We start from the raw sequence: 12,828 nt of genomic DNA, 5'->3' as shown, positions 1-12,828 counted from the left end.
GCCAGTGCCCACAGGGATAACAAGTCAGTAGGCATATGGCTTGGCCTCTTGTCTCTTCCCTGATGGTGGAGCGAGGGGTCTAAGGTACAGAGAGACCTTGGAGCCACCATCTATATATAACCTATAAGTCAGTGCCTATGGGGGTTTGCCTTGCCCATGTCCCAGACACCTAGGAAGACACCCCATCCTCAACACCACCATTTTTCTTACTCACTAGGAAATGAATATCAAATGCTTTTCCAAGAGACCCAGCTTCACTTCTTTGGGATAATAACTTTATTCATTCATTGGTGGTGCTGAGAATCAAATCCAGGGCCTTGTACATGATAGGCAAGTGCTCTACCACTGGGATACACAACCCCAGCCCCAGATACTTTAATATCTTTTTTCCTAACCTACTAGGCAAACCAGAACTCCTGAAACTCAGTTCTTCTTACTCCTTGAGAAGCAAAGGACACTTAGAAGCTGCATTTGTTCCTTTTTTCTCCAGCTTTATTGGGAGGTACAATTGACCCTAAAATAGGTACACTTGAGCATGGCATGCTAATGCTCACCTACAGTCCAGACACTCAGGAGGCTGAAGTGGAAAGATCTCTTGAGCCCAGGAGTCAACATGTACATATCATAGGATTATTACTGCAATTAATACAGCTCTCACCATGCAGTTACCATTTGTGTGTATGTGGGCAATAAGGACACAAGATCTACTCTGCAAATTTCTGCTAAACAGAAAAGTTGTCTTTTTTTTTCTTTTCTGTGCTGGGAATTGCATGGATCAAACCCTAGCCATAGTTGGCATGTTCCTCTAGACTGTGTCCTTAGCTGTTTTTTACTGTTGTACTGCAAAAAGCCAATCCGTTCTGGCTCCATAGATTCCTTCTTTGTGAGCTGATTTTCAGGCCAGCTCTGCAGTGAGCTGTGTGAACTTCCATGAGTCACAGACCTCTCTGGTTCCACTTATTGCCATCTTTCTTTCTGGCTGTAGTCATATCATCTTTCCATCTACTCAGTGGGTTTTCACCTGTGCCTTACTCTACCAAACAGTGAGGACCTGAGGGCAACTCTGCCCTGCAGCTGAAAAAGCCCTTATCCAACTGAGATCTGGAATCAAATCTTACAGTTTCCTCCTGGCTCTAATCCAAGTTTGCATTTTTATGTCAATATGTCCCTTTTTCTTTTCAGCAGGGCAGAGGAGTGTGGGAATTGAAACCAGGTCCTTGAGTGTGCACTATCCCTCTATCCGCCATTCTATTTTTTTTTTTTTTTTAAAGAGAGAGTGTGAGAGAGAGAGGGAGAAGAGAGAGAGAGAGAATTTTTCAATATTTATTTTCTAGTTTTCGGCGGACACAACATCTTTGTTTGTATGTGGTGCTGAGGATCGAACCCAGGCTGCACGCATGCCTGGCGAGCGTGCTACCGCTTGAGCCATATCCCCAGCCCTCTATTTTTTAATTTAGAAAACTTTACTAATCTCAGTAACTCAGGTGCCCAAATCTATAAGTGGTACTCTGGGAAAATAGAGCCTTAAATGCTTTCATTGTTAAAAAGGAAAGAAAGGAAACAGCTGGGGGCCCATACCTATAATCCAGCTACTCTGTGGGGCTGAGGCAGGGTTCTAAGTTCCAGGCCAGCCTGGGCATCTCAGCTAGATCCTGTCTTAAAATAAAAAATAACATGTTGAAGAGGGCTGGGATTGTGGCAAAGTACTTGCCTAGCATGTGTGAGACACTGGGTTTGATTCTCAGCACTGCATATAAATAAAATAAAGGTCCCTCAATTACTAAAAAAAAATATTTAAAAAAAAACGTTTTGAGGGTATAGCTCAATGGTAGAGCATCCCTGGTTCAATTCTCAGTACCATCAAAAAAATAAAAATTTTGCTGAGGGCTGGGAATGTAGGCTCAGTGGTAGAGCACTTGCCTAGCATGAATGAGGCCCCAGGTTCCATCCCTGCCATAAGGGGGAAGAAAATTATGCTGACTTCATTAATATTAAAAACTTTATGAAGATACTAAAAAATGAGAAATCAAATTCATTTATAAATATAGATGCAAGATTCTAAAATATTATCAGAATAGAATAGTGAATTTTTAAAATGTTATAACCAAATAGTTTATTCGAGGAGTACAGAATTGGTTTAATAGAGAATCTATCAATGTAATTAATTATATTAACAAATTAAAGAAAAAATTTATATGATCATATCAACAGATGCTGAAAGGAATTTCATTAAATTTCAGCAGCTATTCCTTAAAAAAAAAAAAAAAAACACTTTAATTAAAACATAATGGACTGGTATTAGAATACCAATAAGTCAGTACTATCCTAAATAATTAAACACTAAGATAATTTCAATTAAAATGGAAATTAAACCACTGGTTTAAAAAAAAAAAAACTGCCATTTGGTGGGGGAAGGGGAGGCTTGCTGGGGATTGAACCCAGGTCCTTACACATGGTAAGCATGTGTGTTCTACCACTAAACTATATCACCATCCAAAGTTTTAAATTTAAAGAAAGTAATAAATGCCCAGTAGTTGTTTAAAAAGCAGGATGGGGGTGCTAGGGTTGTGGCTCAGCAGTAGAGCACTTGCTAGCACATGCAAGGCCCTGGCTTCGATCCTCAGCACCACATATAAATAAATAAAATAAGGAGGTATTGTTTCCAACTACCACTAAAAACTATTAAAAAAAAAAACAAAACCAGGATGGGAGGCTGGGGATATAGCTCATTGGTAGTGTGCTTACATTGCATGCACAAGGCCCTGGGTTTAATCCCAGCACCACCAAACAAACAAACAAAAAAAAAACCAGAATGGGACTATGGGTATGGCAGTGGTAGAGGGCTTGCCTAGCATTCAGGAAGTGCACACCTAATTCCCAGCACCACACCAAAAAAAAAAGGGGCGGGGGGAGGCCCTATTTCCTTGACAGATATCAGAAAACATCTATAAAATTCCAGAAATCAACCAGGTGCAGTGGCACACTCCTAGTCCCAGCTACTTGGGACACATTAAGACAGGAGGATTCCAGGTCTGAGGCCAGCCTGGGTATAAAAAAAAAAAGGTCTGGAGATATAGCTCAGAGATAGAAGACTCTAGGTTCAATCCCCAGTTCCTGGGGTGCGGGGTAGGAAGCCTCCTGTAATCAGATCACTATGTCTTGGCAGACAAGCCAGGGGAAGTAACGAGTCCGGATCACTGCATATAGGAACATCATTATATGATCAAAGTTGATATTTCAACTCAATGTGAATAAATTATAGTTGTTGTTTTCAAATAAAGTTAGCACAACTAGAAAAATAAAAATAATATTGGGCCAGGTACAGTGGTCAATGCCTGTAATCCCAGAAGCTCTGGAGGCTGAGGCAGAATTGCAAGTCCAAAACCAGCCTCAGAAACTTAGCAAGCCCCTAAACAACTTAGTGAGACTCTGTCTCTAAGATGAAAAAAAAAAAAAAAAAAAAAAGAGCTGGGGGTGTGGTTAAGTGCCCCTGATTACCAAAAAAAAAAAAAAGTCAGGGCACAGTGATTCACAACTATAATCCTCACAACTCTGGAGGCTGAAGCAGGAGGATCACAAGGTCCTCTTGGCAATTTAACAAGACTTTTCTCAACACACAAAAAAGGGACTGGGGGTGGGAGGCTGGGCGACGTGACCTACTCCTATAATCCCAGTGGTTCAGAAGGCTGAGAAAGGAGGATCATGAGTTCAAAGTCAGCCTCAGCAATGGCAAGGCACTAAGCAACTCAATGAGACCCTGTCTCTAAATAAAATACAAAATAGGGCTGGGAATGTGGCTCAGTGGTCAAATGCCCGAGTTCAATCCCCAGTACACCCCACAAAAAAAGGACTAGGGGTGTAGCACAGTGATAGAGCACCCCTGAGTTAAATCTCAGTCACTTAAGGGGAAAACCTGTGTATGCATTAAAGTTGTTGTTCAAAGTAAATACTAAGACCAACTTGTTGCAAAAACAAAAAGCAAAAAACAAGCCCCACAAAGAAAATAAAAATTAGCTATCAACACATTCCCTCCCCCATAACCACAATAAACATTGTATATATCCATTCATCTTTTGTTTTATATGCACAGCGTGTGTGTGTGTGTGTGTGTGTGTGTGTGTGTGTACATAAAATTAGGACCCTACAGTTCCTAATCTCTTTTGATTTTGAAATCTCTTTCTCCTGGTCAATTTTTCCCACCTGTCTCTAAACTTGTGGATACTCTTCTCTGCCAAACTACTCCATCCTTTTAAGCTCCAGTTTCAAGCTGCTTCCTCTAAGAAACCTTCCCTTCAAAGCCCCCAACAGAAAGTGTGGACCACTCTTAATTTTGTCATTACCAATTCTGTGACCTTCCTTGAAGCATATCGGGGTCTACCGTATATGAAAGTTTCTCCTGTGCTCTTCACCTCTCCCATTAAACTAGGGAGCTCCTTTGGGACAGGGAGTCTGCCTGTTTCATAAGTATGTCCTATGGTGCCTAGAATGCATACAATAGGAACTTTATAAGTCTCTCTGTACAAGAGAATGTAGGCTTCCCTCCCTCTTGAGTGATCTCAAGATAGTGTGTATTAAATTAGTTGAAGGCGAAGAGGTTGGATGCTTGGACACTGGAAGGAAGGAGTCAAAGCTGGGAGCAGCCATTAAAACCGGCATAATCCTTGGGATCACCCAAATCCACCCTCTACTCACCTCCCAGGGTGGTTCTAAATGATCAGAAAGGAAAAGCCTGCACACAGGGCTCCGTGTATGATATATATTTATATATATAATTGCTCTTATTTTATTGTACTTTATCCTCTTTTTACAGTAGATCTGACACAGGCATTAAATAACTGCAGAGACCATTGGGGAGGAGGAGCGGGTGCAGGAAAACATGGGGACCCAAAAGGAAGAGAGAGATTCAGGGAAAGGAAAACTCCACTTGTGGGTGGAGTGTAGAGGCTGCAGCATTAATAAAGAAAAGGAAAGTTAGAGACGGTGGGGAAGAGAAGGGAAACCAGAGGAGAAGGAGTTAAAAATGCCTCTCTAACTAAGGAATACTCAGAGCAGGAGACCCCTCATTTAACATTCTATGGGCATTATAGGTTTTTTTAAAAAGGCAAACGGGTCTGAAGGAGATGGAGCCAAGAAATTCAGAGCCTAGATTGACGGGAGTATTTGAAACTTTCAGGCTGGCATGCAAAGGGAAGGGAAGGAGGTTGTGGTCAGCCCATAACTTGTTAGGAAAAGGCAGAGAGAGGATGGTGGGGGCAGCTCTGGGCTCAGGGGAAGGAGGTGGACTAGTCCCCCCAGCCAGCTGACATTTCTAAGGTGGCCACTGGGGATGGAGCCAAGATGGCTGCCCCTCCCCCAGAGCTCCCTGGGAAATAGAACTTGAAGGATATTCTGGGAAGGCAAATGGGGGAAGGGAGCTATATCGGTAAAAACAAAGTGGATATTCAGCCTAGGTCAAGCGGGCTTCTCTGAGTAGTAGCTATTTGGATAACAGGAGGGACCAGGAAGGAATTGGAATCAGGGATCACTACAGAATTTTCTAGAAGAATCAACATGGACTCCTCTCTCAGTTCCTCATTTGCTGGCTCATGGAGTCACCATGAGATGAAGCAGGATGTGCCATGAAAGAGGGAAAAGGCCACAGAACCAACTTGTCCTTAATTACAAATGGCTGCCTTTTAGAGGAGGTAATAAGGATAGGCAGGAGGAGAGGAAAGACCTGCTGGAGGAACCAGAAAAGTCAAAGCTACCAAGACAGCAACTGTAGAGACAGGAAAAATGGATGCAAGAGAGAAGGGTACAAGAGCTAGAGCTTAGGAATGGGAGAAGGGAGTACCAGGTTCATTTCTGTGAAGGAAAGGGCTGAAATGAGATGTGTGTGGGTGTGTGGGGGGGTGTAAGTAGGCATTTTCTATGCTCTCAGGGAATGAGGGCAGAAGTGGGAGCTCACAACTAACTCAGAACTAGAAAGACTCCTAACTTCTCTGTAGTCATCTTGGTAGTCAATCTATTTGTCTCTGGCTGAGCTAAGTATAGATGGCTCAAAAGATGGTGGACAATGTATATAGTCAGGGAATCACAATGGACATCAGGTTGGGTTGAAAAGTCAAGGAAAAGGGGGTGAGGCTCAGACAAGTCATAGCTCTGTTATAAAAAATACCTTTGGGGGTGAGGGAGGGATCAGGCAGGGTCAGGGACATTCCAGAAGCATCCACAGGAGAAGTGGGGGCAGGAGGAAGAGGGACCTCAGGTTTTGTTGATGCAGAGTTTGAAGGCCACACGGCCAGCAAACTTGTCTCGCTCATCATCTGTGGCGATGTTGGCAGCATTGATGCGGCATTCCACGTTCACCTCCACGTTGGGGGTCACATTCAGGAATTTCACAGCCACCAGGGGCTGTGTGTAGTTCACCTGGGTCAGAAGAGGAAAGTTGCAGATCTAATCCTAGGACAGCTCAGCCTCCTTCCCCAAAACCCCATAGCATCCCCTCAAAGGAGCCATCATCCCAGGCTCCCATGGGACTTACATGGAACTTTTTGCCATAGTAGGGGAAGTACATGAGGTCAATGTGGCCATTGGCAGGGAACATGACAAAGTGACCAAGATTCTCAGCATCTTCATTTCGCTGTAGGGTGCAGGAAAGTAGAGAGTGAGCATGTTAGAAGTGGCAGACACCCAGAAGTTCACTAGATTTCTCTTTGTATTTCCTTCACCCCAAATTATTCCTATCTTGAATCTGTTTCTTAAGTTGTGCATTTGTGTGTGGTGTGTCTGTATAACTATACAAGGGGATAGCCTGTCTCTCATCAAACAGGGAACTCCTGAAGGATGCTAATGACACCAAAACTTCCTACTCCACTACTGCCCCAAGTTCTTACCCCATCCTTGGGAATCGGTTTCTGGAGCAGAGCCAAGAGAGAACAAATAAACAATAAGGGTTCAGTAGGAAGAAAAGGAAAGGCTAATGGAGAAGGACAAGTTTCTGGAGAAGTTAGTGGGGACAACAGGGTTCCAAGGAGAACTTAATGGTGGTAGCAGACGGTTCTAACAGATTAGCAGCTACCAGATACCTAAAGGGAACTCAGATAGGAGGGAGAGCAGGAGAAATGGACAATCTGGAAATAAAGGAGAATATAGAAAGCTTAGGAGGAGAAGCCAGAGGCCAAGGCATTGATGAAGGAGGGGATGGGTCTATCCTCAGGAGACCTAGGTTCTGCATCCTAGAGAGAAGCTAGAGGAGTTGAGAATCCCTTAGAGTTAAAGTCACACTGGAGCCCACTCTTACCCCCTTGTCCCTGTAGTGTTGGGGCCTCTGGGAGCAAAAAAATGGTAATAGAAGGATAAATTACTTGGAAACCAGGAAGGACAAACAGGTGGATGGACGGATAAGGTCCACAAACTCACCTTCCCAGCACAAGTAATATTCATGCTCTGATTTGCACCTGCATAGAAGTTGATCACCTGGAGTGAGAAAGGAGGGTGGTGAGAGTTGGAGGAAGTCACCTTACAGGCATCCAACTTTAGAGCTTAGCCTCTAAAAACCCCATCTCTCTTGTCCTTTTAGCTATTCAAACAACAAAAAAACCTCTCTAGGGCTGGGGTTGTGGCTCAGTGGTAGAGCACTTGCCTAGCACGTGTGTGGCACTGGGTCCGATCCTCAGCACCACATAAAAATAAATAAAATAAAGGTATTGTGTCCATCTACAACTAAAAAATAGAAAATAAAAATCTCTCTGATTTCCATTAACCCCACTGAAAGGATGCAACAGTCAACAGGTGGTGGCCCCAGCTCCCTCCTCCAATTTCCCTGGGGACCAAGGCCATGGGTACCCGGTTCATCTTGATGAAGACACAGGGCTGCCCAGTGCTGTAACCATAGTGGGTAGGGTCCCCGATGCCAGAGCAGTTGCCCAGCTGGGTCCGGTTGAATTGGCAGGCACGTTTCGGGTAGTTGAGGACCCCATTATCTGGCTGCTCGTAATAGCGCCCAGGGCGGCAGACATCATTCTTTTGGGCTTGGATGGAGTCGTTGTAAGCTAAGGAGTGGGAGGGAGAGAGTCACAGGCCTAATGTTCTACTTCCAGGGTCCCCAATCCCCTGCCCAAGGTTATATACTGGCACATAGCCAGCCACACACTCACGCTCCAAGAACTTGTTGAGCTTCTGAACATGCTGATCCCAACTTTCAGTGTCACTAACGTTGACAATGACATCAAGGTTCTCAGTCTTGGGGCGAATCATCAAGCCTATAGCCAACACGAGCAGGAATAGGAGTATATAAAAGATGAGAGGCCACACACAGAGGAAAGAAAACATGGGGAACCCCAGGGTGAAGGAGGGGATAAAGATCTGAGATGGTCTTCCTGTGAGTATCTCCCAACCCCCAGATCACATCGCTTCCAGCTGCATGATATAGGAAGGAAGGCAGATTTCAAGAATTTCCCAGCACATGGTGATTGGGTCATCAGAACCAGTCTCCTGCAAAGAACTGTGAGTTCCTTTTGAAGGTTTGGGGGCACAATGGCTGTTAGAGTAGCTGGTAGGGGGAACCTCATCACTCACCCGGTGTGGCCAGTCGATCCTGGTACTTGGGGGTATGGTCAGAGACAGTCTGCAGCATCACCCACATGGTAAGGGTGAACATGGCCGTGAGGAAGCCATAGAAGACAAGGTAGAAGAGGAGGATGAAGGCTAGGACAAAGGAAATAGCAGATTCTAAGTCTCCCATCATGATCTCACCTAGCCCCATTTACCATTTTTCCCACTCACATGTTCTGCCCTGAGTTGGGCTGCTGAGCCACAGGATGTCTTCGAGCCTACCCCGCGGTGCCAAATGAAACAAACTAGGAAAAGGCAGTGTGTCCAGCTTCCAGCCATGACTCCAAGCCTACTGCTGGTCCTAGAGCACAGTGAAGCCTGACCTTGCAGAGGCCACAATAAACCCTAACTTTCATTGCTGTGATAACCACAAGAAGAGGCCACTGTCATTTTGCCCCTAATTACACTTCCAACTTCTCAATCATGCAGGGTTCTGAAAAGGAACATTTTTTTTACCCTATTTTGGTACACATGCTCAAAGCTGTCTAGTGCAATGACTTTTAAAGCTGGCACTGGCCACTATTCACAACTAAACTGTCACCACCCTGCAGAGCCTGGACCCTCAGGCTCAAAGAGCAAAATCTTTCTTTTGGCACACCACAGCATCCAAATCTTCAAAACAGCTCCTGAAACAAAGGGCCTAACACTCTGGCTCAGCTACAAAGTGTCGGAGACAGCTGTCAGATCTTCAGCAGACACCCCACCCTCAACTCACACATGGAACTCTGGACAAAGACTGGGAGAAAACCTGAAATTCCCCTGTCTTCCCTTGACTCCATCTCTCTGTCTCTGCTCTCTCACAGCCTCTTGTAAGGACTTGTTGTTCCCACCACCCTTCCACCTCAGAAGACACTTCCTCTGTGAAGTCCTCAGATTGTCCCAGGATTCACAGATCCCTCACATCACAGGGGCTGGGCCTCAAGCTCCCTGAAGGCAAAGATTGCATTAGATTCTCCTCATGGGCCAGTAAAGCCCTAGATAGGTGGTCTGATGAGGACAGTGTCCAATAAGAGTGGATAAATTGTAAATTGTCACAGAATCCCTTGGGCTTGGACTCCCCAGCTTGACAATCCCTTTTAGAAGAATTTCACCTTCCATCTGCACCTGTGCCTATCACCAGACCCCTGACCTCATCAGGGTTCCTCCACATCCCCTGAGTCTTGCCATGGTAAGGTTGGGGAAGGTTCCCCAGGCCATTGGAGTTCCACAGACACCAGGACTGATGATGTATCCATTTCACCAGTGACCACTCCTCCCTCCACCATTGACATTTGAGCAGAATATACAGCCCTTAGTGTCGCCCCTTCCCCAGCAGCATCCTATCCACAAAGCAGCCACGAAGGCTCCAAACACCCAGTAGTGAGATATAGACAAACAACTTCCGCTGTGAAGAACCCTCCTACACCCCCCTCCCAGACCCGCCCCCTCATGAATGTTCCCAGGGTCCAGGGGTTGGGCTCCAGCTAAAAATAGACGGGGTTGGCTAGCCGGAGAGAGCTGGAGGGAGGGAAGCGGCACTCTTTGGAGGTTGGGGGTTGACGGTGTACTGTGACAAGCACAGAGCAGGAGCTCCGCGGCGCGGACACGCGCGAAGAGCTCGCGACCCCCCGCCCGAGGGGGCTCCGCAGGGGGCGGGAAAGCAGCAGTGACCTACTTTCTCCGCCTCCGCAGCGGCTAGTCGGGAAGATTAGACCGGTGATTCGGCCCCCTCCCAGTTCTGAGCCCGGCAGGGGGGCCGGACGCCAGGGACCCGGCAGGGGAGCTGGGGCCTCGCTGGAGGGACCCTGCACCCTCGAGGCGTCGCCCCGCTGCCTCCCCCAGACCCCTCGTACCCCAGCTGGTCCCAGTGCGGCCCATGAACTGGTGCGTCCTCGGATTCCACACGAACTCCTTCCACTCCTCAACCACCTGCCCGCAGCTCTTCTTCTCTTTCTGGATGACCATCTTGGCCGCGCGGGGAGAGTCCCGAGGCGGGGCCGGGGGCTGCAGAGAAGCGGGGACGACACGCGCCGAAACCCTTCACACACTGGAACGCGCGGGAAGCGAAGGCGGAGGGGGCGAGGGAGACCCCCCTCAGATATGCAGCTGCTGTAAATTCCGGGGTGCACGGCCACGCGCTGCGGGGTGCTAGCAGCCCGGCGGAGGTGCACCGATCCTAGGCCCCCGACTGCGATGAAAAGGGGGGCTGTCAGAGCAGGGGAGGATGACAAGGGGAAGGGGTGCGAATGCAGTTTCACCCCGCAAACCGTCTAGAAGCAAAACGAAAAGGGATGCAAGAACAGACGGCTACAAAACCCGAACGAAACGCAGAAAAAAGCGGGGCGCAAGGAGGCAGGGAAAGGTGGGGGAGGGGGCTGCCCCGAAATCCGGGATGCAAAGAGGCTGTGGAACGCGGCAGGTGGCGGTTCAAAGCTCCTCCGCCAAGCGGAGACCGCCGCACCACTGGTGGCCCAGCCGTGGGGGGTGGGGCGGGGACGCGCAGTTGAGGGACAGACTGGGATGGGGGGTCCCCCAGGCGGAGGCTCCGCTCCTCAGCAGTGCGGGGCCCCCAGTCGCTGCGCGCGGTCTTTATACTCTGCGACTCCGAGGGTACCCGCCCTTTCCCACCCCCAGAAGCCCCGCCTCCTCGACGCTAGCCCAGGCGACCTCATACATATGCAAATATGGAGAGGGATTGGGACTGCCCCCTGCTGCCTCTTCAGGACTAGGCGGTCTCTTCCCTACCCCCACCCTAGGACTGGAACGGGGTAGGGAAAAGGAATACAACTCGCGTCTGGATGGAGTGGAGGGAAAAATAACCCCAAAGCGACTCATAGGCGGAGAGGGGCTCCGCAGGGAGTTAGAAGGAGACCAAGACAGTGATGCTGCGGAAGACTCCAGGACACAGGGCAGAATGTGAGAGGAATATAGGGAAAGAATAAGAGATCAAGAAAAATCAGAGTGAAGAGATCAACCGAGACGCTGGACCAGTTGGGGTGTAAGCTAGACTAAGCTACCCAGAAATGGATAGAAGCCATCATAGTACACTTCCTCCTCCAGTCTCACAGTCTATTGTCCATTCCACCTGATTACGTGCATAGGGCCTTTTCCATCTTTCCCAAAGCTTTCCCAGTCCTAGCATTAACCTGAGACCCCAACCCTAGAGCCAGGTCTCTGTCCCGTTAGCACCTCCCACCCCATGTCTGATCTCTCCTCACCTGTCTATTTGGGTCAGCAAACATTTATTAAGCACCTACTAGAAGCAAAGTGCTGCTCTTAGCCCTGGAGAGGCCAAGAATTTTTAGACTGGCATGGCAGCTTTCACAGGACTAGAGAGGCCCTTTCCAGTAGGAAAGACCTCTAAATACCACACCAGAATCATTATCTCAAGGCCAGAGTATGGCTCAATGTGTGAAGCTTGTGTGAAGCCCTGGATTTTTTCCCTACATAGCAGAATGCTTATCTCTGGGTTTTTTTTTTTTTTTCTTCTTCTCATCTTTCTTCAAATATGTCACTTGTGCGGAGGTTTTCTTTTCTTTTCAACTCTCTAAATTCTTGACTCTGGTCCTCACTGTCTTACCCATCCTGACTTGTCAAACTCACTCCATTTAGTCCAGGCCACCTACCTGTTGGAAGACCTGCTCAGCTGCACAAGCATGAGCTCAGAATTGCTTGGTTTAATGTTCCACTGTTGCCAACTTGAAATTCTTAAATTTTGGCTTTGAACTTGTGCTTTGTAAGTAAGGTCCCAGGGGATATTGGAATATTCATGTGAGCAAAGGAAATAATATCACACCCAGTCCATTTGAGATGCTCTATGAACATGGAATAATTCTGGTGGACCTAAGAGGAGTGGGAGTTGAACCAGACTCAAAGTATGTACAAGGCAAGTGTGTTTTATCTGTAACTAAATAAGTGAGGGTGGGAGTTTACAGCCAAGAGACCCACTTCCCATTAGAAGCAGAACTTATTTGAACACAGAAAGATAATGATGGATTCCAGGAGACACTGGTGATCTGGTGATCAAAGCATCAAATCATAGCCTTTCTTTTCTTTTTTTTATACCTTTATTTATTTTTATGTGGTACTGAGGATCAAACGCAGGACCTCACATATGCTAGGCAAGCACTCTACCACTGAGCCACAACCCCAACCCAAGTCGTATCCTTTCTTAATCATATTATGCCCCTATATTGGCCACTTGGGCTGGCAGTAATGACATCAAAGGAAAAGGAGAGCTAGGCAACCCATAGT

The 12,828-nt window shown here is 47.1% G+C and overlaps 1 protein-coding gene across 1 annotated transcript; it reads right to left on the bottom strand.

Moving 5' to 3' along the window:
- Positions 1-4,742: 4,742 nt before the first annotated feature.
- Positions 4,743-11,160, bottom strand: Atp1b2 (ATPase Na+/K+ transporting subunit beta 2). Its single transcript, XM_015504431.2, has 7 exons — positions 10,428-11,160; positions 8,560-8,688; positions 8,139-8,243; positions 7,828-8,033; positions 7,402-7,458; positions 6,524-6,622; positions 4,743-6,408 (listed from the first exon to the last, which is right to left on the bottom strand). The coding sequence occupies exons 1-7, from the start codon at positions 10,537-10,539 to the stop codon at positions 6,244-6,246; spliced, it is 873 nt and encodes a 290-aa protein (XP_015359917.1). The 5' UTR covers positions 10,540-11,160; the 3' UTR covers positions 4,743-6,243.
- Between the last annotated feature and the right edge of the window lie 1,668 nt (positions 11,161-12,828).

This window comes from Marmota marmota, unplaced genomic scaffold (genome assembly GCF_001458135.2).
Source record: "Marmota marmota marmota unplaced genomic scaffold, marMar, whole genome shotgun sequence".
Lineage (NCBI taxonomy): Eukaryota > Metazoa > Chordata > Mammalia > Rodentia > Sciuridae > Marmota > Marmota marmota.
The sequence above is the reverse complement of the archived record's forward strand: the minus strand, read 5'-3'. Positions and strand labels throughout refer to the sequence as shown.